This window comes from Neospora caninum, chromosome XII (genome assembly GCF_000208865.1).
Source record: "Neospora caninum Liverpool complete genome, chromosome XII".
NCBI lineage: Eukaryota > Apicomplexa > Conoidasida > Eucoccidiorida > Sarcocystidae > Neospora > Neospora caninum.
In genome coordinates, this window is record NC_018398.1 from 2,439,645 (window position 1) to 2,464,842 (window position 25,198).

The 25,198-nt window shown below is 55.5% G+C and overlaps 4 protein-coding genes across 4 annotated transcripts; 2 read left to right on the forward strand and 2 right to left on the reverse strand.

Moving 5' to 3' along the window:
• Nucleotides 1-410: 410 nt before the first annotated feature.
• On the forward strand, nt 411-2,973 carry NCLIV_063260 (conserved hypothetical protein; the record flags this gene model as incomplete). The annotated part of the gene is made up of 3 exons (XM_003885877.1): nt 411-2,009; nt 2,433-2,660; nt 2,902-2,973. The coding sequence occupies 3 exons, from the start codon at nt 411-413 to the stop codon at nt 2,971-2,973; spliced, it is 1,899 nt and encodes a 632-aa protein (XP_003885926.1).
• A 1,365-nt stretch (nt 2,974-4,338) lies between these two features.
• NCLIV_063270 (conserved hypothetical protein) lies at nt 4,339-9,451 on the reverse strand (the record flags this gene model as incomplete). Its single annotated transcript, XM_003885878.1, has 7 exons — nt 4,339-4,577; nt 5,102-5,467; nt 5,838-6,015; nt 6,434-6,495; nt 6,970-7,085; nt 7,428-7,552; nt 8,033-9,451. The coding sequence occupies 7 exons, from the start codon at nt 9,449-9,451 to the stop codon at nt 4,339-4,341; spliced, it is 2,505 nt and encodes an 834-aa protein (XP_003885927.1).
• Nucleotides 9,452-14,008: 4,557 nt separating this feature from the next.
• Nucleotides 14,009-15,295, forward strand: NCLIV_063280 (conserved hypothetical protein; the record flags this gene model as incomplete). The annotated part of the gene is made up of 1 exon (XM_003885879.1): nt 14,009-15,295. The coding sequence occupies one exon, from the start codon at nt 14,009-14,011 to the stop codon at nt 15,293-15,295; it is 1,287 nt and encodes a 428-aa protein (XP_003885928.1).
• A 2,623-nt stretch (nt 15,296-17,918) lies between these two features.
• Nucleotides 17,919-21,730, reverse strand: NCLIV_063290 (hypothetical protein; the record flags this gene model as incomplete). Its single annotated transcript, XM_003885880.1, has 5 exons — nt 17,919-17,990; nt 18,444-18,854; nt 19,360-19,492; nt 19,898-20,067; nt 20,531-21,730. The coding sequence occupies 5 exons, from the start codon at nt 21,728-21,730 to the stop codon at nt 17,919-17,921; spliced, it is 1,986 nt and encodes a 661-aa protein (XP_003885929.1).
• Nucleotides 21,731-25,198: the final 3,468 nt, after the last annotated feature.

The following is a 25,198-nucleotide window of genomic DNA, read 5'->3' on the forward strand; positions in this document are numbered from 1 at the left end:
CGGCGAACTGCATGCTGTCTGGAGCCCTTTCGCTGCATAAGAAAGACTTGTCCAGAGCAACGTTCTCATTCAAGTCCCAGGGATTCGTTCCTTGGTAATCTCTCTCGAGTTGTGCCTCTTTCGTGTCGTTCTTTTCACTCGCTTCACGCCCCCCAAAGAACTGCGAGGCCTTCGCTCTCTCCCGCCTGAGTCGTCTCCGAGCAGAGCGCGCTGCATGTACAACAGAGAAGTCTGTGGTCACTTCAGCGGAAACGGTCTGAGCGAGAGTGAGACCCAGCGAGTGTGGCCTTTTCCCGTCGGCTGCTCGTCCCGCGTTCATCAGTTGATCCTGTGCCTTCTTGGCAGCCTTTTCCTCTGTTCTCCTTGTCATTGTCTCTTTTTTCGTCGGTGTGTGTTTGGACGCCGGAAAGATGGCTGCGTACTCGCTGTCGGCCGAGCCTGAGAGTTTCGACAACGACTTGTTTCTGGGAGAGGACGATCACGATGACTCGTATCTCCTCAACGACGGAGACGCTTTTGCCGGCGATGGGAAGTCCTTCCCGCATGCGCGTCCCTTCACAGATTTGCACTCGCAGGCAGGAAGCGGTGTGCTGCCGGGGTCAGGCGGTCCAGACTTTTCCCTGGATCTCGGCCCCCCTCAAGAAACGCAGCAGAGCTTCGCGTCGTTCTCGGAGGACTCTGCCTGGCGAAGTCGCGGCGCCCAGAGAGAACAGTCGGTCCCTTTCGGAGAGCCTCCGTCGTCTGTCCAACAGGGTGACAGAGGCAGCGCCTTTTTTCAAGGCGAAGAAGACCATTTCTTTTCTGCGAGAGCCGAGAAGGCGACTGTCTCGAGTTCTCGACGTTTTCCGGAAGCAAGAGAGAAGAAGTCGCTCCTCGACCCCAGTGCGCCGGTGCACGTCATCACAGGATACGAGCAGTTCTGCGCAGTGCAAGAGGCGAGAACGGAGAGAAAAGGGAACGTGCTGAGGGAGCCGGAGACGGAAGTCGCGGCACAGCCTGCGCAGCACTGGTTCGGAGACCAACGCCGGGGGGAGGCAGAGAGCGACTTCGTAGCGTTGCGGGAGAAGGGCGGAGCAAAGAAGGAAATGCGGTGTATGGCAACAGGCAGAAGGGAAGAGACGGGCGAGACGTGTGCTTCTCCGCGGCGAAACAACGAAGAGTTTGTGGACATTTGTTTCAGTGGGGAAGACAGTGAGAGAGGCGCGCTTTCGCCGTGGTCCAGAGGAGAAGGGAACTCGAGGGGGTCGCAGAGCAGGGGAGACGCGGGCAGCAGACGGGGTGTATATACACTTGCGAGACAGGACCCAAGTGGAGACGAGCACGAGGCGGGGGCGCGATGCAATTCTCCCCGCTCTTTCGGCGACCTTCCTCTTTCTTCGCCCCAGAGAACGCCAGACGAGGAAAACTACCCGACACAGGGCCACTGCGAAGATGAAGAGAGGATGTGTCTACAGCCAGGCACCCGTTCAGCAAGAGACAACCGCCTCTCTCCCCGGGCGCAGTTGTCTCCGAGGTGTACGTACACCCCAGCAACCTCCTCGCCATCCGAGACGTCCGTTGTCGAGAGCGTCTCGAAGTCGATTCCGAGCGGACAGAAGTATAGGGAAAAGGAAGGTCGAAAGGCACGGTCTCTAGAGGCGAATGAATCATGCTCTTCTGTCTTCTCGGTTGCTGGCGAGTCGTCAAACTTCAGTGCCCGGAGCATGTTGCTCGGGCGCCAGGAGTCCCACCTCGGAACAGGCAGTCGGTGCACGCCCTCCCGCCGCAGCGGAGAACCTTTTTCGTTCCTCTCCTCTCTTCTCCCCTGTCGAGAAGCACTGCAAATCGTAGCCAATCGCCTCTACTACTCGCGATTCACAGCGTGGCTCTACCTCTTTGTCTTTCTCCTCAACGCGTGGGTCCTCGTTCGCTGCCTCACGCTCTCCGTCGTCGACCTCTGGGTGGTCTGCGCCGAAGTCTTCGTCACCCTCATGCTCCTTCTCGAAGTCTGCCTCCGAGCGCTGGTGGTGGTAAGACTCGAAACGCCAGGCCAAAAGGGGCCCGCTTTCATGCAGGTCGATTTCTACAGAAAAGCACACAAGTATGCGCATGTATATATATATATATATATATATATATATTTGTGTGTGCAACTGTTTATACGTGAGTTGATAGGTGGAGTCCAGTCGGCGCAGAAAGATGGAAAGGTAGACAGCGAGTTATACAGAGATGGAGGGACTCTCAGCTTGTCTGAGGCGGACTTGGAATGCCGTAGGAAATCGTGGATCCGATAAACAAAGGCGTTCAAGATCGAATCTCGTCCAATTCGTATCTGCTTCCCAGAAATAGCTGTTCAAGCCTTGCAGGTGTGTATGTGCGAGTCGTGTAAGGTTTACCCGTTTCTGTGACTCAAAAACACGCTGGCATCTCTCCGTGGTCTCTCTTCTCTTCAGGGTCGGCCATTCTTCTTCAGATTCGAGAACATTTTCGACATCGCCATCACAGTCCTTTGCGTGGCGCTCCTCTGCATCAGCGACGATTTGTGGGGTTCTCTGGCAGGCCGAGATCGCCCGCCTCCAGAAGAAGTCGACGACATCTTCAGGCAGTCTCTCACCGCTTTCCGTTTCTCCACGCAGCTGCTCAGGATGGTCACTATAGTTCTACATCAAAAAAGATCCAAGGTACGCAAATATGCATATATATAATATGGACATATTTTCATGTATATTGCATGCACATATATATATATATATATATATGTGGGACATCGGAGAGGTTGAGTCTGTATGAGGGAGCCTCGCTCTGTGATTTTGAGTTGAACGTTCAAGAGAGGAAAAAACGAATGCCTGTCCTTTTTGTGGTGAAATGTATTTCCGTTGCTACGATAAAATCCGTCCTTTGCTCTTCCCTGTGTCTCTACAGCTTCCAGCCGACGACATTGATTTTTCGTATTTGGAGGCCCAGGCGCGAGAACCTCACGACGACGGACTCTGACACCGCGCGTATCCGCTTATCACACACAGGACAAATTCAGGGCTCCGATGACATGTCCACATGCACTTCTTTGCATATATATATGTATATATATATAGATATAGATATAGATATGCAGCTGAATTCAAGCGAATCTATGCGCGTATTAAACTCGGTTGTCTGTGTATAATTGGCGTCTGGTCGTAGTCGTTGCTGTGTTCTGCTGTAAGGTGGTTCTCTTCTTTCGCACGCGTTTGTGCAAAAAGCAGAGGGCCTGCGATCTTGAGACGAGGCCGCCTCGATCTCTCGTGTGGTGTTTGAAGTTTCCGTGGCAGTTGCTTCCCTTCTCTCAGGTTCGGTAGCTTTCGTTTTTTAAACGGACTTCCCGCTTTTCCTCGCTCTTCGCGTCTGCGATTTGAGACCCTCCCCCGCGCGTTCTTCGCTGCAGAGCGTCACCGCTTTTTTTGGCTCCGCGCGTTTACACGCGTGCGTGGAACGTTTTCGCGTTTCTTTTACAGTGGCGCTTCCGCCCGCGTGGAGGGGGACAGTCGCGCGCATGGTTGTCTTTCCGGCAGCACACTTCGCAAGAAACGGCCGCAGGTGTTCTGGTCTGGGTTGTCTTCCCACGTGTCTTCCAACCTCCTCTTCGAAACGGTGCTCCCGCTCGTTGCTCTTCCAGCTCCACAAGAAAGTGCACACGGCTCGGCTTTTCTGCGGGGTTGGCTGTATATGGTAGTTCGCGTTTTTTGGTACGCACCTCACCGCGCTATCGCCGTGGAAACGCGTGCGCCGCAGCCAGTCGCTCGGCGCTCTCCCCAAGAAAAAGTGAAGGAACCCGCGAAACGCGCGCGTTTAAAAGCGTTCCTCGGGCGACGGATGCTCCACGCAGCAAAGGTCCCCAGCGTCTCGCGGCGGCCAGCGGAGACGCTTGACGGTTAGCCCTGGCTCACGCGTTTGCCTAGGGGCAAACGCCACGAGTTTCTTACTCCCGTTTTGGATTCTGTTGAGAGACAAAGCTCAAAGTGTGCAGTGGACGACAGATATCGCTGAGCTGAAGACACCCGCTAGCGAAGACCGCGCGGCTTCTGTGCTCGGTCCGCCGGAGCCATTCCAGCGGGCGCACAGAAAGCGAGAACAAACGAAGCGAGAAAAAGAACACGGCAAACGACAACCGAGGTAGGACAGCCGGTCAGTTTTGAGAGAAGACAACTTAGAGAGAGGTGCGAAAGACAGCTTCGGCAGGAGACCGAGAGGGAACCCAGACAGGCTGTCGAGAGGAAGAAGAGGGAAAACAAACTTGGAATCGGAAAGAGGGCTCGCGCAACCACGGGCCATCTGCGAGCTCGAGGTAAAGGCCCGCGAACGGAAAGGACCGAGGTCGCGTCTTCACCGGAAAACCGTTCTCCAGTGGCGCATCTCCTTTGCAAGGTTCTTGAGCTTCGTGTCGACAGCAGGATGCGGGATCTTTTTGTCAGAGCCCGACAGTTCCCAGATACTCGACTCAGGAGTCGGCCGGGAGATCTCTGCGACATGGTCTCGATTCCGCGCATGCAGCACTGAACGCCAGACGTCGCTGAAGAGCATGTTCGACGCCCGGCAGAAACGCCGTCTCTGCTGTCTGAAGGCTGACAGAGGGACAACAGACGCGGGCGCACGGCGCATAACTGGAGTCGTTTTGCGCAGCCCCAGGACTATGGCGTCTCTGTTTATCCGACCGTTTAAAAAGTTGTTAATTGACGTCGTCTTCCCAAGAAGGCCCGCGACCGCCTGTGTTTCCTCGCACCCCCCGTGAATGCCCTTGTGAGTCTACAAGTCCCGAAGGCGCGCGCCTTCGTTTTCTCTTTTCTGCCTCGCACGCGCGTCCCAACCCCCTCGGAATCCGCGGTTTGCTCGAGGGGAGCGCAACTCGCTGGAAGAAGTCTTGCTTCAGCAGCAAAGGAAGCGTGTCAAGTTGCCTTTGACCTCTTGGTCCCTTTCCTCTCTCCCGTTTCCCTCCCCACGTCCCCCCAACCCCTCGTTCCCATCTAGGACGAGAGGCGAGTTGAACTGCGGGCGTTTCGCGCCGGTGAACAGGCCGTGTTCGAGGGCTGGAAAAGGGGAGCGCGGGAGAGGACCTAAAAGGCGAAGAGACACCCCTTTGTTCACGTACCTGCATTTTGCGCGAACGCGTCGGCGACAGCTTTCCGAGAAGCCATCACCTCCCGGTGGTAGGCCCAGTAGCGGTCTTCGTTGTAGGCGTCCATAGCTGCTTCCACCTTGTCCTGGAAAACTTCAAGAAAGCGATCTGCAGTCAGCGGGCCGAGCAGCCGCCGTCTCTCTTTCTCCTTTCGCTTTCGGATCACTGCCTCGAGAAACAAGTCCAGCTCGTCGCGCACAGCTTCGTTCTTCTCCCCCTCGCTCTGCTCCTCGCCTGTGTCGGTCTCTCTGTCTTCAGGTTCCTCGCCCTCGTTCGCTGCAGGCGGAAGGCCACCGACGAGGACTTCGAAGCGAGCTGTGGTTTGCGCTCGAGTGAGCTCTGGCGAGAAAGGAAAACAAACGCCGCCGCGTGCTCGAGATCCAGAGGCGGGAAACGCGAGATACGCACCGCTCACAAGCCTGAAGACAGCCTGTCGAGGCTTCGCGTTAAACCGCCCGATGTACCGAGCGCATGCGCTGAGGCCTTTCGAAAGAGAACAAGTGCAGCCGGCAGCAAGATGTGGATACCATCAAGGTATCTGTTGGTCTCGCTTTACCCTTTCCTGGTTCTCACTTGGCTACCTACTGGTTTGTCTTGTCTCCGTGTTCTCCCTTGTTCGCCCCTGTTCTCCCTCTTGTTCTCCCCTTGAAATCTGTGCGCTCTCACTCTCTCCGTGTGCTTGTTTCGTGTACCTCTGTCTTGTCTTTACCTGGCTTCCCCTCGGAGAAGAAGTCCCAGAGCACATCCAGAACGGCGGGGTGAACCCCCTGCTGATTGATCTCCTTGTTGACTCTCCGGTGCAGGGTCAAGCGCGGAATGTCTTCGTCGGGAAGCAGAGAAAACTTGCGGAGTCGAGGATTCTCTGGCTGCGTGCCCGTCTCGAGAGCCTGAAGACACGCACCAACGCAGATCGACAAGACTCGCCATGTGCACAAAAGTTTCTGCTTCGAGATTCGCGTACACCTCTACTCACAGGACCCCAGTCGTCTGCATAAAGACAGTGTACGTACACCGACACACATCTGTAGACAAGCCTCGATTCCTGACCATGTACCCCTGGAGATCTGCTCATACACCGAGAGAAAGACCGCGAGAAGTCCTCTCCCAGATGGAGAGTTACCACGCTAGGTGGGGGGCAAGCAAAAGACGCATCGGAGACACCTTTTTTGTCTCCAGCTAGCTGCAGTGTAAGCGACACCGCTGGAAAGCACGGAGCGATTTAGATAGTGGAAACGACGCCGAAACACGAATGCCGCGGTGTGAGTAGCGCCCTAACTGGAGCCAAGAGGTGTAGGTACACCTTACGCGACGGCGACGCCGTTCCTCCTCCTCCTCACGAATTTTCAAGTCGCGAACAAGCAGCCAACCTGGGAGACGCGCCGAAGGAGACACACAGAGAGGAGCGCAACACCATCTCTCACGACGTTGACCAAAACGGCAGTTTTTCCCCGACAGAAGGCATGAGAGAAAGCGCAGTTGGTACCGGCGAAACGATTCCTTTTCCGTCGCGTTGTGGATAGGGTGAAACCTGTTGTGAGCAGCCACCTCTGTTGAAAGCCTCGAGGTCGCCGTGTATGTACACCCGAGAGACCCAGGGAGAAGGATGAACGTTCACATGTACCGAGAAAGTCAAATCAGGAGACGGACTGGACGGAAAGGCAGAGAACGCGGCGGAGCGGAGACGCGGCCTCGCTCCGCCTCTTCGTTTTCTGGCTCTCTCCTTTCACGGAGGGACGGGGTTTTCACGCGCTCGGCTTTCAAACTCGAAAACGAAACGACAAAAACACCACCCTCGCGCTGGGTCTCGTCAGAGTCCGTTTCCTTGTGTCTTTGTCGCCTACATTTCCGGCACAGGTCGTCGAAGTGGAGAAACTCAGCGCAGGAGCCTGTGGGGGCGAGGAAAGTCCATTCGCGTTCCACGCGCGTGCGAAACTCATCCTCCGTGATGCTCCGTCGCCTGTTTGCGGGATGCACCCAGAGACGCGCAGACAAAAGGACAGAAACTGCAGGTCGAGAATCTTTTTTTCTCCTTAGCGAGGAGCGGGGGTCGGCGGCTCGAGACACGGAAGTTCGTGAAGTCGCAAAGGAAGAAAATGAAGGAACGAAAGAAGAGAACGAAGAAACGAAAGAAGAGAACGAAAAGGAAAGAAAGGAAAGCAAGACAAGCTTCTCGCACTCCCTCGGGTCAGCAGGCACCTGAAAAGGAAGGCCGGTGAGAGGCAGGGGACAGGCAGCGATACGAAGCGAAAGGGAGGGATCACACCTCAGAGGTAGAGAAACACTCCGGAAAAGTGCTTACAGGCCATAACCCTTGAACAGGCGCTCAACGAAAATTTTGCAGGTTGCAGAATCTGCGGAGTACGGCCACCGGGGATCGCCGATTCGCCCAAACATTTTGTACAGCTCCCAGTGGAGAGGCGGAATCTGACGAAAAACCACCGACAAAGAAAACCACTGAGTATCCGGATCACCGCTCTCCGAATTGCCGCAGCGGGCTCCGACACGCATTTTCGACAGCTACACACTCGTGAGTCGAACAGGTGCACGTTTGCTCACATATACATGTATACATACATATACATATACAATGCACACACATATACATATATATATATATATAGAGAGAGAGAGAGAGAGATCATCGAAATTCGCACACGCATACACCTGCCCCATGTGTTCTTTAGAACTGAACATGCACTTGCATGTATGCCTAGATACGGAAGTATAGACTGATATGTTAATAAATAAATATATATATATATATATTAATATATATATATATATATATATATATATATATCTGTATGTGTGTGTAAATGGCAGGCAGAGGCAGTGTATGTGCGATTGGATCCGCATATGAGAAAGGGGAAAACCCCGTGGCGGTTTTCTGCGCCAGTGGCTTACGAGGCCGTGAGGGAGATCTCTGGTAACGAGGTCGTCCTTGGTTAGCTCGCTGAACAAGTCCTCTTCTGCGAAGGTCTTGCTCGTCTGCTTCCGAGGCTTTCTCTTCTCTTCCTTCTTCGTTTCGCCCTTCTTCTCCTTCTTCTCGGAAGCCTTCCCGAGCTGCTGAGCGCCTTTCTTCTTCACCGCCGCATTCTTGGCAGCTTGGCTGGGGCCCGCGCGTGTCGGGCCTTTCTTCTGCTGGGCACGGCCTTTGCCGGCGCCCCACAGCCGAGAAGGAGACACGGGAGACGGAGGTTTGTCTCTTTCGAAAGACGGAAAGGAAACGAACGACGGAGAAGAGAGCAGACGAAGAAAATGCGAGGGAAACGGCGAGAAAGGAGAGAAGGAAGAGGGTGAGGCCCGGAGTCGGGATGGAGAGGAGGACGGGCAAAGACTCTGAAAGGTTGGCGAAAGAGGAGCGGACACACAAGAGACCGGAGAGCAAGGACAGGGAGACATCGAGGATGCGAACGGTGAAGAGGGTGTGGGGTGTAGAGAGCGACAGAGGAGAGACTGGAGTCCCTGGGGAAGTGCCGAAGGGGTGGAGCAAAGGAGCTCGCATTGAGGCAGAAGGAAGAAAGGAAGCCCAGAGTGGACACGAGAGATGAAGGAAAAGAAACGACTGCGTTTAAGACGAAAAGAAGATTGTCGAAGAGAGAAAGGCAGACCCCAGTGAGAAGCGCCTCGCTCGGGTGTTCGTCCCCCCTGCTCGTTCTTCCAAGAAAATACACTGGCCTCGCGAATTGCCTCGCAGTTGCTGTGTAACGTGGAAGAGCACTTTCCGTCATTTGTAGTGAAAGCTGGAGTTGATTGCTTGCTGTCGTCTCCAGTCCCCCGTGTTCCTTCCTCTAGAGACTGGACGAACTTCTCGTTTCTTTTGTCCCTGTCTCGATGCCTCTTTCCCTCCGGAAAAAACAGGGAAGACGCCGAGCCACTCGAGTAGCGATGGATTCTCTCCGTCGTGGGTTGCGACCAGATAAGGGAACGGCCGTCTGCTTGTACACTGCGGCGGACTGGAGCTTCCCACGTATTTCCCGCGCAAGGGAAGAGGAAGAGCGAGAAGACAAGAAAAAACAGAGCAAACGACACGAAAGAAATAAACGTCCCCTCTCTCTTCGCTGTGGGACGAGCGGGAGTGCAGCGCTCTGTCTCAGAGGTGGCGGAAAGCCTACGGTAGCAGCCCGCGGGCCTTCCGTGGTGTGGATCTTTCCTCGGTGGAAGAGAAGAGAAAATGGCACAAGACAAGAGGCGTGTGCGACACACAGACTGACTCGTTCGTTTGATCTCGAAGAGACTTGACGATCCTGCACACGTGCTGTCTCCCAACACGACCTGTCCACCTATGCAGCGGGTGCCACCCTGCGGCCTGTTCGTTCCCATCCTTTCAACTTGTGCATCGCCTGTTGTCTTCGCGCTCGGCCGCCTGTGCAATTCCTCCCATCTTTTCATTTCCTGCCACTCAGGCGGCTGTGCATACGCTCCACAACGCGGCTGTGCATACGCTCCACAACGCGGCTGTGCATACGCTCCACAACGCGGCTCTTCGCGCCCTCACTCCGGAAAGCCGCCAGCGACCGGCAGCCGAGTTTCGTACAAAACCCGAGCGATTGAAGGGCCGAGAATAGAGACGGCAGAAGGCTCAAATTCCTCGCTCCTGACCGCAAGACGCTCAGGACGCACACGTGCTTGACTTGGGAAACGCGCTGTCACGACATCTTCCTGTCGGTCGGTTGGGTCCGCGCCGGCGAAGACATCCACGCTGGCAAACGACACTCGGTTGAAGAAACGAAACCAAAACAGGCAGTTTCGCGATATGGATCTCCACCGAAAAGGAAGAACACACCGGTATCTGCCTTGCGCATGGTTTTGGGAGTTGTCCGGGACCGGGAAGCGAGACTTCGTTTGACAAACGGACTCTGTCTCTTCGGGAGACGACTCAGCGTCCTCGGTTCGCGACTCGAAACAGCGTGTGTGTTTGCGTGGCTTTTCTGCCGGAGTTTGTGCGCTGTTTCATTTGGAAGAAGCGAATCTGACGAGGGTCCAGAGGAGAGAAAAGGTGAGGTTCTGCCGACGAGGATGCAGCCAACTAGCGGGAGACAGATCGGCAGCGCACTGCGACAGAGAATACCGGCTCTTGCCGGTAGTCCAGCCGCCCATGGGCGAGTCTTTTCGGGGGAAAATTGCTTGTATTTTAGGCATTGAGGAGTCTGTCAGGTGGCGAGCTTTTCCTCACATGTAGACACCTCTGAAAACCTCGTTTCGTTTCTTGCCAAGTAATGCATGCCGCTCCATCTTTCGCATGCACACGTGGACGGCCCCAAAGGTCAACCCGCGGAACTGAAAAATCGTTCTAGGGAGTTTGTCAGACGGAACGATTGTTTCCCGATAAGGAACCTCTGTAGAACCGTTCCTCGCAATTCAAACGGCTCCAACACCTTTTTACTTCGTCGCCTGAGAGCCTTCGTGGCGCACATGGCTTCCGTCCGAAAGGTCGAAACAGATCAGAACCACTCTGTTTGGCCGGGGTCCGGCGCCCGGACTTTGCGGCTCTGTGGGCAGCACAAAGCTACGATGTTTTTTCTCTTCGTCTGCTTAAGCGACTTGGGCGTCTTTTTTCAGCGACCAGGCGGTCGTCTGCTCTGACGCCGTTCGCGTTCAAAGCGGTAGAAAAAAAACTCGCGTGCCCTTGATCTGGAAACTGGACAGCGGACACCGGCAGACGAGAGATCGAGCTAAGGAAATCACTCGTAGAACTCAGAGTGTGGCTCTTATGAAAGGTGTTTGGGTCTCTGAAGCCATACAACTGCATCTGCTGGCATCGCCTGCTAATCCCCCAACTCTCCGACTGGCGCTTTACGGTCCAGGTGCGAAGAAGCCTTGCGGAGCAGATGCGTCGCCCTAACGTTTTTCTACGGCGTGCGAGCCATGAACGGGGCTCTTTTCTATCGTCAGACCTCAACGCCGTGCAGCAACAGATCGCGTGTGACAACTGTCCACCAATACGCAAACGTGCGGGGATGTTTACCGGTCTATAGCGCAAGGCACTGATACGGTTCACGCAGCCCCCCGCATTTCCGTTTTGAGGGACTGGTAGTTCCTGCTTTTCGAGAGCAAATGAGTTTATTCCAATCGAGCACTGGACGAGCGACCACGCCACTTGACGCAGTAGGCAGGCGAAAAGGGAGTCGGGTTCGCTGAACCGAGTAGGCATCCACAGACGGCAAACTCGGAGTACATTGTGCTGTACACCTGCTGCACATCAACGATGGAACACAGGCATCACGAACGTTTTACCATTCTCAGGGGGAAAAAGCGATGGGATACCGTTTCTCTCGATATCCAGGAAGGAACATGCACGCGACAAAGCAGTCTGCAAAGGTGCGAGCAGACGGCATCTCTCAAATATATATATATATATATATATAGCCGACAAAGAGCCATCTGTTCCAGCCGTGTTACTGCCGTATCGTTGCAGATTAAGTCGGCGTGAACACCTCCAACTGGGCCGTGCAAAAAAAGGATCCTCGCGCGTTACGTGTTCTGGGCCGAACGTAAAAGTGGTGAAGTAGGGTCTCGCGGCGATCAGGAGAAAACATGCACCTGATCGCATAGAGATAATACAGGCTACGAAAATGTTCCACGGGAACGAGGCCGAAGCTTCGCTCTGACGTGCCTAGAATCGTCGGTTCCTCTCTTCTGTGAATCACTTACACAGAGTTGACCACAGCCCGCCTTGTTGCGTGCCTGTGTTCATCCACAACCGCACTTTGTCCTAGAAAATGCGACATACAACCTTACCCTCGGGCTTCCCTATCAAACTGTTCCGTTCCTTTCTGCTTCCTTTCCCCACGGCATCAGCAAATGGTTTTGCCGTGCCAAACTCTTGTGCGAGTTCTTGCCTCGACGAGAGGCCTGGTGAATAGACAATTGGCCAACTCTCTTGTTCCCCCTCTGTGTTTTGTGGCTAGCCACATTTTCGCCGCATGTCTTGGTGTTGTTCCATTTCTTCCTAGCGCGGGTTGAAAGTCGACGTCCATTCGTTCTCGTGAATGCTGTCATCATTTTGCCGTGCCGTGACTGAAGAAGAAACAGGCGCCGAGCCGTCGGAGTGGGTTGTGGTTGGTGTTCACCTGCCACACAGGAGTGCGGGCGGTATAGCGTTTTTGTGGTAGCGAGGGATTAGAGCGAGCGATGCGTATATGCCACAGCCCAAAAGTCTCCCTTCCTTCGCGTATTGCGCTAACTACGTAGCTGTATTCTATACGGACACACGCCGCCTCTTGCGAACGCGAGCCAAGTTGTCCGGACCCCTCCGCAAAACTGCGAGGACCTGAAAAGAGCACGCGTGTGCACCGCTCAGAACGCGAGACCGCCCGCTGCAAAATTTCTCGCTTTGGGGAGTGCAATCGGTACCACGTTTCTCAGCGACACACAACAGTTTTTGCCTCTCTGGCGAACGGGACCTGCTTCCCACTGCTGTTGGGGTTTTCGCATTTTCATGACGTTTCTTCCTGATTCTCAGCGACACACTTTTCCCAGTCCATCCGCGCGAGATCCCGCCGTCCTGCCTTTTGGGTTTTCTGAGCAGCGCGGGAAACAGTACCTGTTTAGGGAGCTCTGGTGTCGATCTTGCATTTTCGTGTGCTGCGCAGCTCCACGGCCAGTCGCGCGTCCCCTTTTTGCTATCTCGAGTTCCAGTGCCGGAGTTACATTTTCCCTTTGACACCACAAGACCGTCTCACCCCAAAAGAGCGTTGGCAGCTGTGGCATCGCAAGAAGCGTGTGTTCATCCGGTCGTCGCGAATCAGATAGTGGGAGGCTGTGGGAGGTTCCCGCTTCGCATCTTGCTTTGACTTCCTTTAGAGAAATCGCAGAAATCACGCGCTGCTGCGCGGCTGAGGAGGGAATGCGATCTAAGGCGAAAGGACGCGACTCAACGAAGTACCGTAGTCATTTTGCGAGGGTCTGTATTTCCTTGGCGATAATGCGTTAACGTGGTGTGTTCGACGTGTGGCAGACCAGAGAGCTGTTGCCGCTTGATGTGTACGTGTTTGTCGCTGCGTTGTATCTTGTGCAGCGCCAGCAGAATCTTAACGTTGGGAATTTTTTATTGCATTTCACGTTCGCGTATTGGATACTTTGCCCGTCCCATCTGGCGGGTGAGTAGAATGCGCCACTCGCGCGAGGAAGAAATTGTCAGGCTTTTTCGCGTGTAAATGCGAAATCGTGCCTTTGTTCATCGGCTTGCACGGAACCTAAACGAGGCATTTCAAGCCTTCGCTGGTCTGCAGTTTCCACGCGGCGTTTTGTCTTATACTCTTGATCCCTGGCTGTTCGGGGTCCGGCCAACAGGCGGTCCCCCGTTTGCGAAACCAGCAGTTTGGCTTCTCGACAGGGTTGGGTGTGCGTGGAAAGGACTTGGCCGATTGTCAACTTTAACACGCGAGGGTTGACGGTTGGGTTGACGGTTGCTGCTCTCTCCTGTCTTTTAAAGACACAGCGGCGGAGCGAGTCTCTGTCCTTTTCTGCCGAACCGGTCCCGTCTTATATTCGAGGGTGTGCGACCGTCTTGGCCTGCGGTCAATCCAACGCGCGCGCGATTCGGGAAGAGATCGCAGATGAAAAACGGTCCTGTTCCTGTGTCTTGCGGATTCCTTTCTGCGCTCCGGTTCCCGCGCAGAAGGGTGTTTCAACGTCGACAAGACGCACAACTCGTGTGATCCTGCGGAACATCTTCGTTGAAGATCGCTTAGGACCGGTGAGAGAGCCGCAGGGTAGACTTCGGCAGCGTTCGGAGCGCGGCTCAGTCCCTGAGACTCTCGCCTCTTGGCGATCGCTCTCTCACGGGACAGTGAGTTTTCTGCTCACTGAATCTGGTGTTGTCTGCCGGACGGCTGAGTTGTCATGATGCGTGTTTGAGTGCCCACAAACACCGAGATGGCGGAGCAAGAAGCATCTCTGTCGCCCGCAAAACAAAGCGGCGTGGCGATGGAGGACCAGGTCCCAGCACTATGGGCAACCGTGCATCCTCTCAAGTTTTACCTCGGCCGCTTCGCTGTCGCGACACTCTACGTCATGACCTGTATTTACCTGATGTGTCTGTGCTCGGTGGCTTCTGACACGTTCTTCGATCCCCGCACGCAAAAGAGTCTTCCAGATCGCATTCACGACCAAATGCTCGACTCGAAGCCTCTGTTTTTCGCGACCCCTTTCGTCGTCGACGCCGTGACGGTCGCCATCATCTTTGTGACTATCTTCAGACACGCCATGTTTCTGAAGGTTCCGCTGAACCTCCTGGTCGGCACGCGCTTTCTGTTTCTCCTGGGCTCACTGTACCTCTGTCGCGGCGTCGCCATCATCATCACCACCGTGCCGCCCTCGCGGCGAAACTGCGTACCGCCTTCAGTCACGTCCGTAGGTAGCTTTTTTTATCTCGGAGTCCTCCAGATGTTCTCCATGCGAAACGAGTGCACCGGCATGATCATTTCTGGACACTCCACCATCACGTGCTGCTGCATGGCCACGTGGCTGCTCTACGGCAACGCAAACCGCGAAGATCGCGACTCCAAAGGCGTGCTGTTCTACGAGATCCATCGGGCCATCGCGCGGCGCCTGAACCAGCTTAGAGGATCCGCTCGAAGACTGACTGCGGGGTACACCACGACGCCGGTCAGCGACCTCGAGGAGGGTCCCGCGGGCGCGCCTCACGCAGAAAGCGGTGATGAGCTGGCCTCCGTCTCGGGGATTTTCCAGCAAGAGGAAGATCGGCAGAAAACCGCGTGGGCGGCTGTGCTTCGCCTGAACATCCTCCGCTCGCTGTGTCTCCTGGTGGGAATCATCAACCTCGGCCTCATCGTCTGCTCCTTCAACCATTACACGATTGACGTGTTTATGGCCGTGAACTTCACCTTCGGAGCCTGGTCGCTGTACCACTGCGTACTCTCCCTCATCTGGGCCGAGAAAGAAGAGACCGACAAACGCCACAAAATCGCGCTGTTGCGAGCAGAAGCTTCCACCGCCGGAACCACCGAAGCGGACGCGGACGCCGCGTCCGAGGCTTCGACGGTGGCCAGCGTGGAGGGCGGCTCGTTGATTCCTGCCGCCTCTAGCAGCAAGAAGGGACCCGACGCCTTGCCCAGGGAGAAAAAGCCCGCAGTTTCCGCCATCAATTTCCCGCTCGTTCGGACCGGCGTTCGCGTCGTGCGGGCCATTGAGGGACTCTAGGTTCTTCCCTCCCAGCCGGCTGAGTGGCAAGGCGTCGTGCAAAGAAAACCGCAGAGGCGTGCTCCGCACTTTGCGGGCGCTCCAGATGTACGATGTCTCTTTTCAACGCCCCACTGGGGGCATGCACGCGTTAAACACCCTCGTACATAAATATACGTCTATAATTCTGTGTATGGCTGCCGCTGGCATCCCATATATATATACACGTCTTTAGAGGTTTGGGAGGGGGATCACACAAGGGAGATTTCAGGTTATACACGCATTTCTATCTGTATATGTTCGACAGAAAAGGTGACAAGTGTTCTGCTGAACGTGCGGCGTTCGTCATCAGCCGGGACAAGAACGCGGTGTCTGTTGCGTTCGATCATCGGTGCAAAGTGTGTTTGTCTGCCGAGTCTTCCCGTCGCTGACTGGTGAACGGGGCAGCGCATATAGAGTGGATGTACACCCGTGCCAGGGAGGGCGTGTGGGGTCGTAACATGAGCTCTTTCTTACGACGCCTTACGAGAAGATAGAGCGGCGCTCTCAGGTAGCCGACGGAGCAGCCAGGCTGCAACCTCGAGAAACACGGACCAAGAAACGAACGCCTCGCAGAGGGCCTTTTGAGTAGGGCGCCGGATTTTGTACGCCTTTTTTGAAGAGGAAAGAGGTCAGGCTCGCGAGAGCGTGCGAGACACCATTTCCACTGAGAAGGAAAAAGCGGGGGGAACAGCAACACAGGGCGCTGTCCTGCGAAACCGTCCGTTCCGCTGCGGTATCGCGGAGCCAACGCGTGAGAGAGCGGAGGAGGAAAACGACGAGAGATTGCAAAAAGAGACTGCCGTCTCGCGGCGGATCGACGGGCTTGGGGGGGGCATTTTTTGTCTGACACGGTTCTCTCTGGCTAACGCCTGTTTGCAATCGCTGCTCCAAACTTCGCTGCGGAGATTGGTACATATCGCAGCACGCACACTCAAAAACATACCTCGATATTTGTCGCTCTGGCGCCGGTGTGCATCGACATGCAGGAGCTCCCAGTGTTTCTGTGCGTCCGCCATACACATCCATTCCGAGCTTCCGTTGATATCTTTTTTCGAGGGCAATGAACTCCGAAAAACGCGCAAGTCGACTTGTATCCGGATGGAGGCACGAAACGTGTGCGCGTACATCAGTCTATGGATCTCTAGGTGAAAATTGACGGTTTTCCTGTGTCGCGCGACGCGCGGCTGTTGCTTCGAGTGTGTGTTTTGTTGGCATGCTTTTGGCGATCTCTCGTTCCGTGGCGAGGCCCCCAGGAGTGGGAGGTGGACTGTGGGAGGTTTGAGTTTTCTTTTCGGTATACCTTCCTTTTTGTGCACGAACATCGGGTTCTTCGGACCGCAGCCCGTCCCGTTCCTGCATCGCTACGTTCTAGAGACGATTGCAAGCAGCTGTGTCATTAACGTGAAGGAAAAAGGACCTGGCCGCCAGGCATGCGTCGATCTGTCCCCGGTGCCATCGTTCGCCGGCGTCCTTCCAACCGCGGAAGCTGCCGACAAGGCACGGGTTACCGGACTCCGGCCCCGCCGCTGTGAGCTGTGAAAGCGATGTGAGGCAACCCACGAGAATCGGAATGACACGAGATGTCCACGAGACGAGCCTTACATAAGAGAGACACACTCTCCAGTTACACCTGAACAGGGGACGAAAACGGGCACAGTTGCTTTGACAGCGGCCTGCGTTTTATGTGTCGGTGCACGCTGACGCGAGACGCCTTTTTGCCGGAGGCTCCAGGACGGGTGTTTTGAACGACGTCGACGCGCGTGGAGTACTCGAGAGACGGAGTTTGCCGTAAGAAGTCTCTGCGCCGCGTGTGCGCGTGCCTAGAATGCGCGTTCTCCTGGGGAGACGCCAGAAGGGAGATCCTCGTCTGCGCGTAATGCGCGACACGAACAAATGCGCTGTTTCCTCGCACGGGGCCGCCTATCAGAAACTGAAAGTGAGGACCTTCTTCGGCGCCGTGCGCAACTGTGAAGAATCTGCCGCACCCTGCTCCACTGTGCACCCTGGAAAGTTGCCTACCCTATTTTAGACATGCATAATAGAGTGTACCTGTGGGTTTTCACCGGAGAAGCGCGCCTCCGCCGGCTGCTCAGTAAACGAGACTAGCCGCACACACACACACGCTGGCGCGTGCGGAGAAAGCCTCGGGGGACGCGTCAGGGGTTTCGGACCTTCGGAGGAAGAACACTCCGCCTCCAGATTCGTTGAATTGCACAAAATGCGCCCGTTGATGAGCTGTCGACCGTCCCCAATTCAAGACGGATTGACACAATGCAAGCTAAAATGTAGAGCTCACTATATACAGTTCAGCAACAACGGCAACCCAGTTTCCCGCACAAAAGGTTAAGAGAGCACGAAGATACATCAGATTGATCAGAACTACCCACGAGGAGCGGAAAAGGGAATGGTCGTAAGGCGTCTCAGAAAGAAGCGATGCAAGGGAAATCCCAAAAACCGAGTAAAGATGCTATGAAAACTGAACATGAAGAGACGCTTCAAAAATAGAGGCTTCCAATACATAAGTGATTCCTTTTCCGTTTCTCCTTTCCTCGATCTCAACAGACGCGTGTCGTCCAGACATTCACGATCGTCCATTTCGTTTTTACGGCGAAGCAGACACAATCACCTTCGCGCCTGGCTTTCGAAGTTGATAAACGTCCAGCGTTCGTCGATCCTAAACGAGAGACAAGCGGATCCACAGCACGGAATGCCATCAGTCAACTGACCCGCACACGGTCTCTCTGCTTTCCAAGAGGAAGAAACCGCATGCGTCCTCACCGGAGGTTTATGTGCGAGGAATCGATGGGTCGCCGCACGCACAAATGTGTGCATGGGTGCATGTGCAAGCATTGTTTCTGACCCGACAGATGGACATAATTAATCCTTGTACGGTTTGTACCACAAAAACACCCCCACTGTTTGTACCTATCTGTCCCTACGCAGAGTTCGGTGAGAGGCCGCTACTCGTGGGTACCTCGAAAAGGGATAGGTGTCCACGTTCCCTTTATAGTTTACGACAAACAGTTTTCGGCTGAGTTTCGCCTAAAACAAACACAGCAACGTGTGTGTCTTTTCTTTTACCGTAATCACTCCTTTCCTCGGCTCTGTCTCTCCGCTGCTGGCTTACCATCATGATCGCTCCCGTCGTGCCGTCCTTCAGAGTCAGTTTGTCGACTGTCAAGTCGGCTCCAATACCAGCCTCGACCAGCGACTCCTTCAGCCCCCGCACAGACAGTTTTTCCTCGACTTCGACTTGGATTTCTTGGTCTTCCAACCCGTTGCCTCCCACGCACACGAGAGTGAGCACCAGACTCGACCCCGCCGCTGCAGGCAGTGCAGGCGCCTCCGCCCGCGCGCGCTTCGCCGGCGGCGCCGGCGCAGGGGCCGGGGCTTGGGCCTTGCGGCCACCGGCGCCTTGGGCTCCACCGGGCGCGGGGGGAGCGGGGGGGACGCTGGGCCCGACCGGCGCGTGCGCGGCAGCGTCCGAGGCGACTGAGGCTCCAGGGACATTCCCTTGCACGGTCGTGTCTTCGACAACCTGAAACAGCACGCAGGAGCCCCGGCAGCGGTTCGCAGTGACCCAAAAAACGCCGCCGACACGTGGAAGTCGAGGAAACCCGAGAGAAGCGGGACGGGTGGGATGGGGAGTCTCCAGAGGAACGGCAGAGATAACAGAGAACAGGGTACCCTCCGAACAAAACTGGCATTACGAAAACGTAAAGATCCGAGCTAGGCAACGTATGATATTGCCACCTTGTACGTAGATATTGTCTATACAAATGATCCCGCAAGGAGGGGACGAAGTTCCAGGGACAGCAAGGGTTGTGCAGCAGAAAGCCAACAAGAGGCGAAAGGTGGGTCGGTAAAACGAAACGTCTGCATGAGCAAGTTGTTTGCCAGAGAGGCGAGTGAAGATGAAGGACCATTCACACCGTAGGAGAGGTCCGTACGGAGCCTCAGCCACGAGAGGACCCGGGACAGAGCCAAGTTTACAGACACCTGACGTGCAGAGGATCCGGACGGGCTGCCGCGGAGACACGCACCACCTGTTCATCGACGGATCCAAAAAGATCGGGGCGTTTGGAGACAAAGAGTGCCAAGTTGCCTTCGACGTCTTCCATGGGTGCGAAAGCAGATTCCGCCTTTGCCTTCTCCAGGAAGCGCTCCTTTTGCTCCCTGAGAAAACAGAAAAAACCCCAAGTCTTTCTCCACATGACCACACCGCGTCCCACACAGGCCCTGTTTTCACGCGTAAGAGTGGCACACACCAACGCGCCTGCAGATACGAATAAAACGCGCATGCACGCCGATACGAATAAAGCATGCATGCAGACAAGCAGAAGAAGCGCCGGGCGTGACGCGACGCAGGCGCGTGGACACTGCAGGTGACAGCTCCCAGCCTGCGAGTGCCCGCCCCCCCGCACGCACATTTGTCGGAAAGCGCATCTTACACCGTCGTGTAGATCATAAAAGCCCATCGTCCTACACTATTGCGTGTATAATACATATGTGCGCCGGGAGGCTGCATATGTATTTTCCCAGGCACAGGATCTCTGGAAAGATGAGGGCCCCGAGACTTACTTCCATTTGGGGTCGAGAAGAAGCACGCGCAGATGATTCGACATCTGGTCCGCAGGCACCAACTGACCAGTGATGGGGCACTTCTGCAAGCTCTGTTGCGGCGCCTCCGCAGCCGCTCCAGCGCGCTTTCGAGGCTGCCGGATGTAATCCCTGACGACGCGAATCGATTTCTACAGAGAAAACGAGACACCGAAACGGCGCAGGCTCCAGAACAGTCAAACAGAACGCACAGAAAAAACGCTCCTGCCACCGCAGGAGGCACTTGCAGAAGAATACACGAAATATCAACGCTGCCACTCTGGTAAGGAATGCACAACGTGTGAGTATATGCCGATACGTCTGAAAGCAAGTCTTTATCACCATATCCATAGGCATATATGTATGTGTGTATATATATATATATATATCTATGGATATGCATATGTTTAGACAAATGTTTAGACATATATTTAGACACATATATATATATATATATATGGATACCTATATCCGTTTGTGCAGTTGTTTTGGTAGATACGCATGGACCAATATGCAGATACGGTTCCCTTCTAGCATCCAGAGGTGCCGGTATGACCAGCAGGTACACTGCAAGGTTCACGGGCAAAGCACCCCAGGGTGCGTCTCACTTCTTACCTTGGGAGCAGCGCTTCCGGTCGGTTGCGGGGATCGTTCTTCCTCTTCCTCTGATTCTTCTCTCTCTTCCTCGTGCGCCTTCTTCTCTTTCTCCGCTTCCGGCTCTTCGGCAGGAGGCGCGGGCTCTTCGGGCTGGGCCGACGCAGCCTCGGCGCTGTCTTCCGTCTCCATTTCGTCTTCTTCCACACCCTCGACGGCGTCGGCGGCCTCGCGAATAAGAGCGGCGATGGTCGTGTCGGGTTTCGGTTCCTCATCTTCTCCGTCGAGGGTCGCGAGAGTCGCGGGCGGCGGGCGTTTTGCAGTTGCGGAGAAGTCCATCGGCGCTGCCAGCGGCAGCATGTCGTCTTCTTCCGTGAAGTCGATGGTTTCCACGATGAAGAAGTCGTGCCACTCGATGGACTGCATCTGGACGCGCTCTTCTGCTTGCTTCGCCTCCTTCTCCTTGCGTTTCTTCTCTTGGTCAGCTTCCCACGCGTAGCGTTTCACGCACCGGCTGAGGGCTTTCTGCGTCGACCCCGCAACCTCCGTGATCTTCTCCATCTGTTCCGCCGGCGGCAGCAGGCACTTGGTGTACGCGTCCACCAAGTTGGTGAAGTACTGGAAGAGTGCGTGCGTCGGTTTCAGAAACTCGAACTGGGGATTCTGCCGCTCGCGCTGGGCCAAACCCGAGAGAAATCTCTGCCCGTTGCGCGCCACAAACTGCGCAGTCGTTTGAATGATGTCGACGTCAATCAGTGCAATGTAGGGCTGCGTGACAGAGTAGACATCGGGGGGAGGCGGTTCAATCTTCCTCTTGGCTTCCTCGCCGTACTGCGTGAGCATGAGGACGCGCTCCTTCTTCTTCCGCTCTTCCTCCTCCTTCTTGCGCATGTCCAAGATCGCCTGCGGAACCTGCGGGCGCGGCGCCTCCTCGCCCGTCTGAAACTCGCGCACCTTCAGCTGGTAGTACGCGTTGTACGGGTTGTTGGGGAACAGAAACGCGAATCGCTGGTTGTTCTGCTCCCGGCGCACGCGCTGTTCGAACTCCACGCCGTTCTTCGCGACAAACTGCGCAGTCTTCTCGATGATCCCGCGAAGGTCCGGAGGCGGAAAAACAATCGAAGAAGGATTCACCGGCGACGCCGTGGCCTTCGGATCCCCGCCCAGCGCTGCATCAGCCCCAACGGGGCCTACAGGCGGCGGCAACACGGCCGCACTCATGGTAGCTGGGAGAGGCGGGAGAAAGGGACTTTTGCAGAGAGGAAAGATTTGAAAAAACAAGAGAGACGGAAGCCGCAGAAATCTGTGGGGGAAGCGGAGCTGGAAGACGGGAGAGGCAGGAGGGACACAATGAACGGACGGGCGGGACGAAAACCACGGAGAAGCCTGGCGGGACGGCGCCGTGAAATGAGCGGAGGAACGAGACGCTAGACGACGGGAGGAACGGGAAAGAGAGCCGCTCAGCTTTCCGTCTCGAAACCAAAAGACGCAGACGGCGGGTTTTGTGCCGAAGGACGTCGCGCGGCGGGAGGCTTTAAAGAAGCACCCAAGGATCGAAGCAGCAGAGCAGAGAAAATCAAAGACGTAGTGCTAGTTGCGAAACACGAAACGCTGCGTGGAGCGGAGGACAGAGGACGAGAAGAGCGCCTGTGGTCTGTGCTCGGCGGGAGGAAAGGAAGCGCCGCCAGCACAGCCGGCAAAGTGCCTGTCGAGATGTTGCCCTCGGGGCACTGCGAGTCTTGCGCGGTACAACCGGTGGAGTCGACAAAAGGTTTCAAAGACTGGCTGCAAACACGGGGGAAATGGGAGAAACGCCAGAGAGAAGCAAACCCTTTGTTCACACTCGGAACAAAAAAGGGAACAGCACGCGGAGGAGAGGTATTGCTTGATGCGGTGTACCCCTCCACTGGTGTTTGGCTTCACAGCAGCCGCGGCGTCACCGCGTTCTTTGTGACTGCCGACGAGACAAAAGACCGCGAAAGGGGACTCAGGAAGAAACCAATAAGGCAAAAAAGAAAAGGCGTCAACAGGAAACGGAGAAAGCCAGGCAGCAGGCGGACGGTTTTTGCAAGAATTGGCGTGAGGACACCTGCCGCCGGAGCGATGGCAACTGCAGGTGCTTGCTTCGGCGGGCTTCTCCGCAGTTCGAAGGGTTCCACCTCGAAGAAAGAAAGACAAACGTGCAGAAATGAAACCGCCAATCTCCCATGGGACAAACAGATTAAACAGCAGAGCGACGCGGGAACGTCGCCAGTTTCGAAAACGGAACAGTTGCGGCATGCATGCAGAGAGGGGATAGGGCGAACGCGCGTGCGGTCTCTCATACTCTCTCGACCGGGGTTCCAGGCCTCGAAACCACTTGTGTGAATCTGTGCGAAGATCAAATGCGAAATACGTTGTCTTCGGCTCACCTTTCGGTGGATGCCTGTTCCTAAACAAAGGTTGTGTCTCTGTCGCCTGGTTTGGTATGCAAAACCGTAGAAGCAACAAAAAAGGTAGACGTATCCGTCTTGGGTGAACACCGCGCTGGGAGCTGACACCGGCACGACGTCTCTGTACAGAGGCTGGGCATCAAACACAGACTGAGGAAGCAAACACAGGGTCAACCGCGTCCACCATTCGAGCGTGAACACAGCCGCGATTAAGGGATCTAGACAGAGGCGACGTGGGTCGAGTCGGCGAGAGGCGGAAGCACGGTGGAGCAGAGTATGAGTGCGTTCGTCGGCCCGCTCTCCCTCAGCAGACTAGCGCTTACAGTTCGAGAGTGCCCGATCGCTTCCTCACAGGAGATCACTGAGTACGTAGGATCAGGCCAAAAGGCGAATGGTACTAGGAAATAGGAGATCGCGTTCTTGCCCCAGGCATGCCACGGGCTTCAGCGCAGACGTGAAAGTCCTAGTCTGTGGTGACATACCGCATCAAGAGGCTAGCACTTGACGTTCTGCTGAGTGCACCAGCCGTGACAAACGGCCTGCGGTGGATAGTGAAAAGAGGCTCGCAACGCGAACTGACACTCATCTCGTGTGCGCCAGTGGGTTTCCCCCCCCCCCCCCCCTCAGAACGCAGGTAGATAGAAGGTACGTTGCCGATAAACTGTTGCGGGATACCCGTGTGGTCAGCGATGTTGAGGCGCTGCTCTGTTCTTAAGGCACGAGGTGGTTTTTGCCCGTGTGACAGACGAAAGGAGGCGGAACCAATAGGGACCCACGAGGGGCTCTAGGGCACCAGACCTGCCTCATACGCATCTCGCGGTTCGACACCCCGAAGCATCAGGTCGGGCTTACGTGGCGCCACCGGAGCGCGAGTTCGAAAAGCGAGCCAGGTCGGGCAACCGAACTGTGACCCAGCTACTCAGCAGAGTGCGTGGTTTCCCGTTCCCCTCGTGCCGTGCCTCTACGTGTGATTCGCAGGGGCCCAGCCGAACCGTTTCGCCGATTGGCCATTCGAACGCATCTGCTAGCACTACAAGCATCGAACGATTCGGAACGTTCGTGTGCGGCGTCGCGTCATGTTGTTTGAGATGCAGTTCAGAGCGCCTCACGGGGAGCGGCCTCGACCACCGGGTGTTCCAAAAGCTCCCGTCACTGTCGAGGGACTCTGTGAACATTTAATCGAACCTCTGTGCTAAGGCCCTCATTAAAACAGCCAAGCAAAGGCATGCAAGGTGAGATCTCGATACTACGAGGACCGTCTCGGGCCACGGATGCCGACAGTCTCTCGCTGCGTGTCGTGACGGTACACAAAGCCAGCGCAAACAGAAAGGCAGCGGACTGCGTGTGTAACAAGCTGAGAACGCGAGAGGCGTTGCAGCTGCGTTGCGCGACTTCACACAAGAAAATGGAAAGCCTAACGGCACCTCCATCTTTCTGCTGTTGTGCTACCATGCCCGAGGACTTCATCGGCTCCCCACGGACAGTGAAGCCAACGAGGCACCATAGCAGTTTCGGACGAACCGAGGATTTCCACCGTGAACCCACGAAGTCGCCGCAGGTGTGATTATTGTTTCCTCTTCGTGTGACACTAAAATGAGTTGCTGTATTTGAGAACACGTGGAGGCAGCGGGGTCTAATCTTAGTTTCTTGGATGTCCTTGCACACAGTGTGTATCCGCCCGTCTAATGATCGGAGAAAACATTCGACCTCCAAAACACCGTTGCCACGAGGAGGTCGTGGTCAGCCGGGTCGTGGTGTGAAAATATTTGACTATCAAACAAAGCTTTCCCGCCCTTTTCCACACCTGAAGGCGGCTGTTTCTCCGAAGTTGTTCTCGGGCTTCGGGTGCCCCTTTGTTTTCTTTCTCGGTTCTCCCGTCAAGACAAGCAGGGGTGGGACACAAGAAGTGCCCGGCTGAGCATTCGCGCGGCTGTCTACGACGGGGGCAACGGTGGTCTCTCTGAGAACACCAGCAGCTGTCCCTGTTCCGGATCTTTGCGCATGCTTTTCTTCTCGGCATTGCAGTGACCGGAGCACGCTTCTCGTTCCTTTTTGGTTTTTCCCGGTTATCTGGTGAACAGTAGATCCATCTCTTCTTGAGACACTCCGCCGCATGTGGCGTTCCGCCGCGACAAAGACTGTATGTGTCCCGCCTCTTCTCTTTTCAGAAAGCCAAAGCTCTCCTCTCGCTTGCCTGATTACTCCGTCATTCTTGCCACATCTGAACAATTCCTCTTTTCTCCTTCGCGCCTGGCTA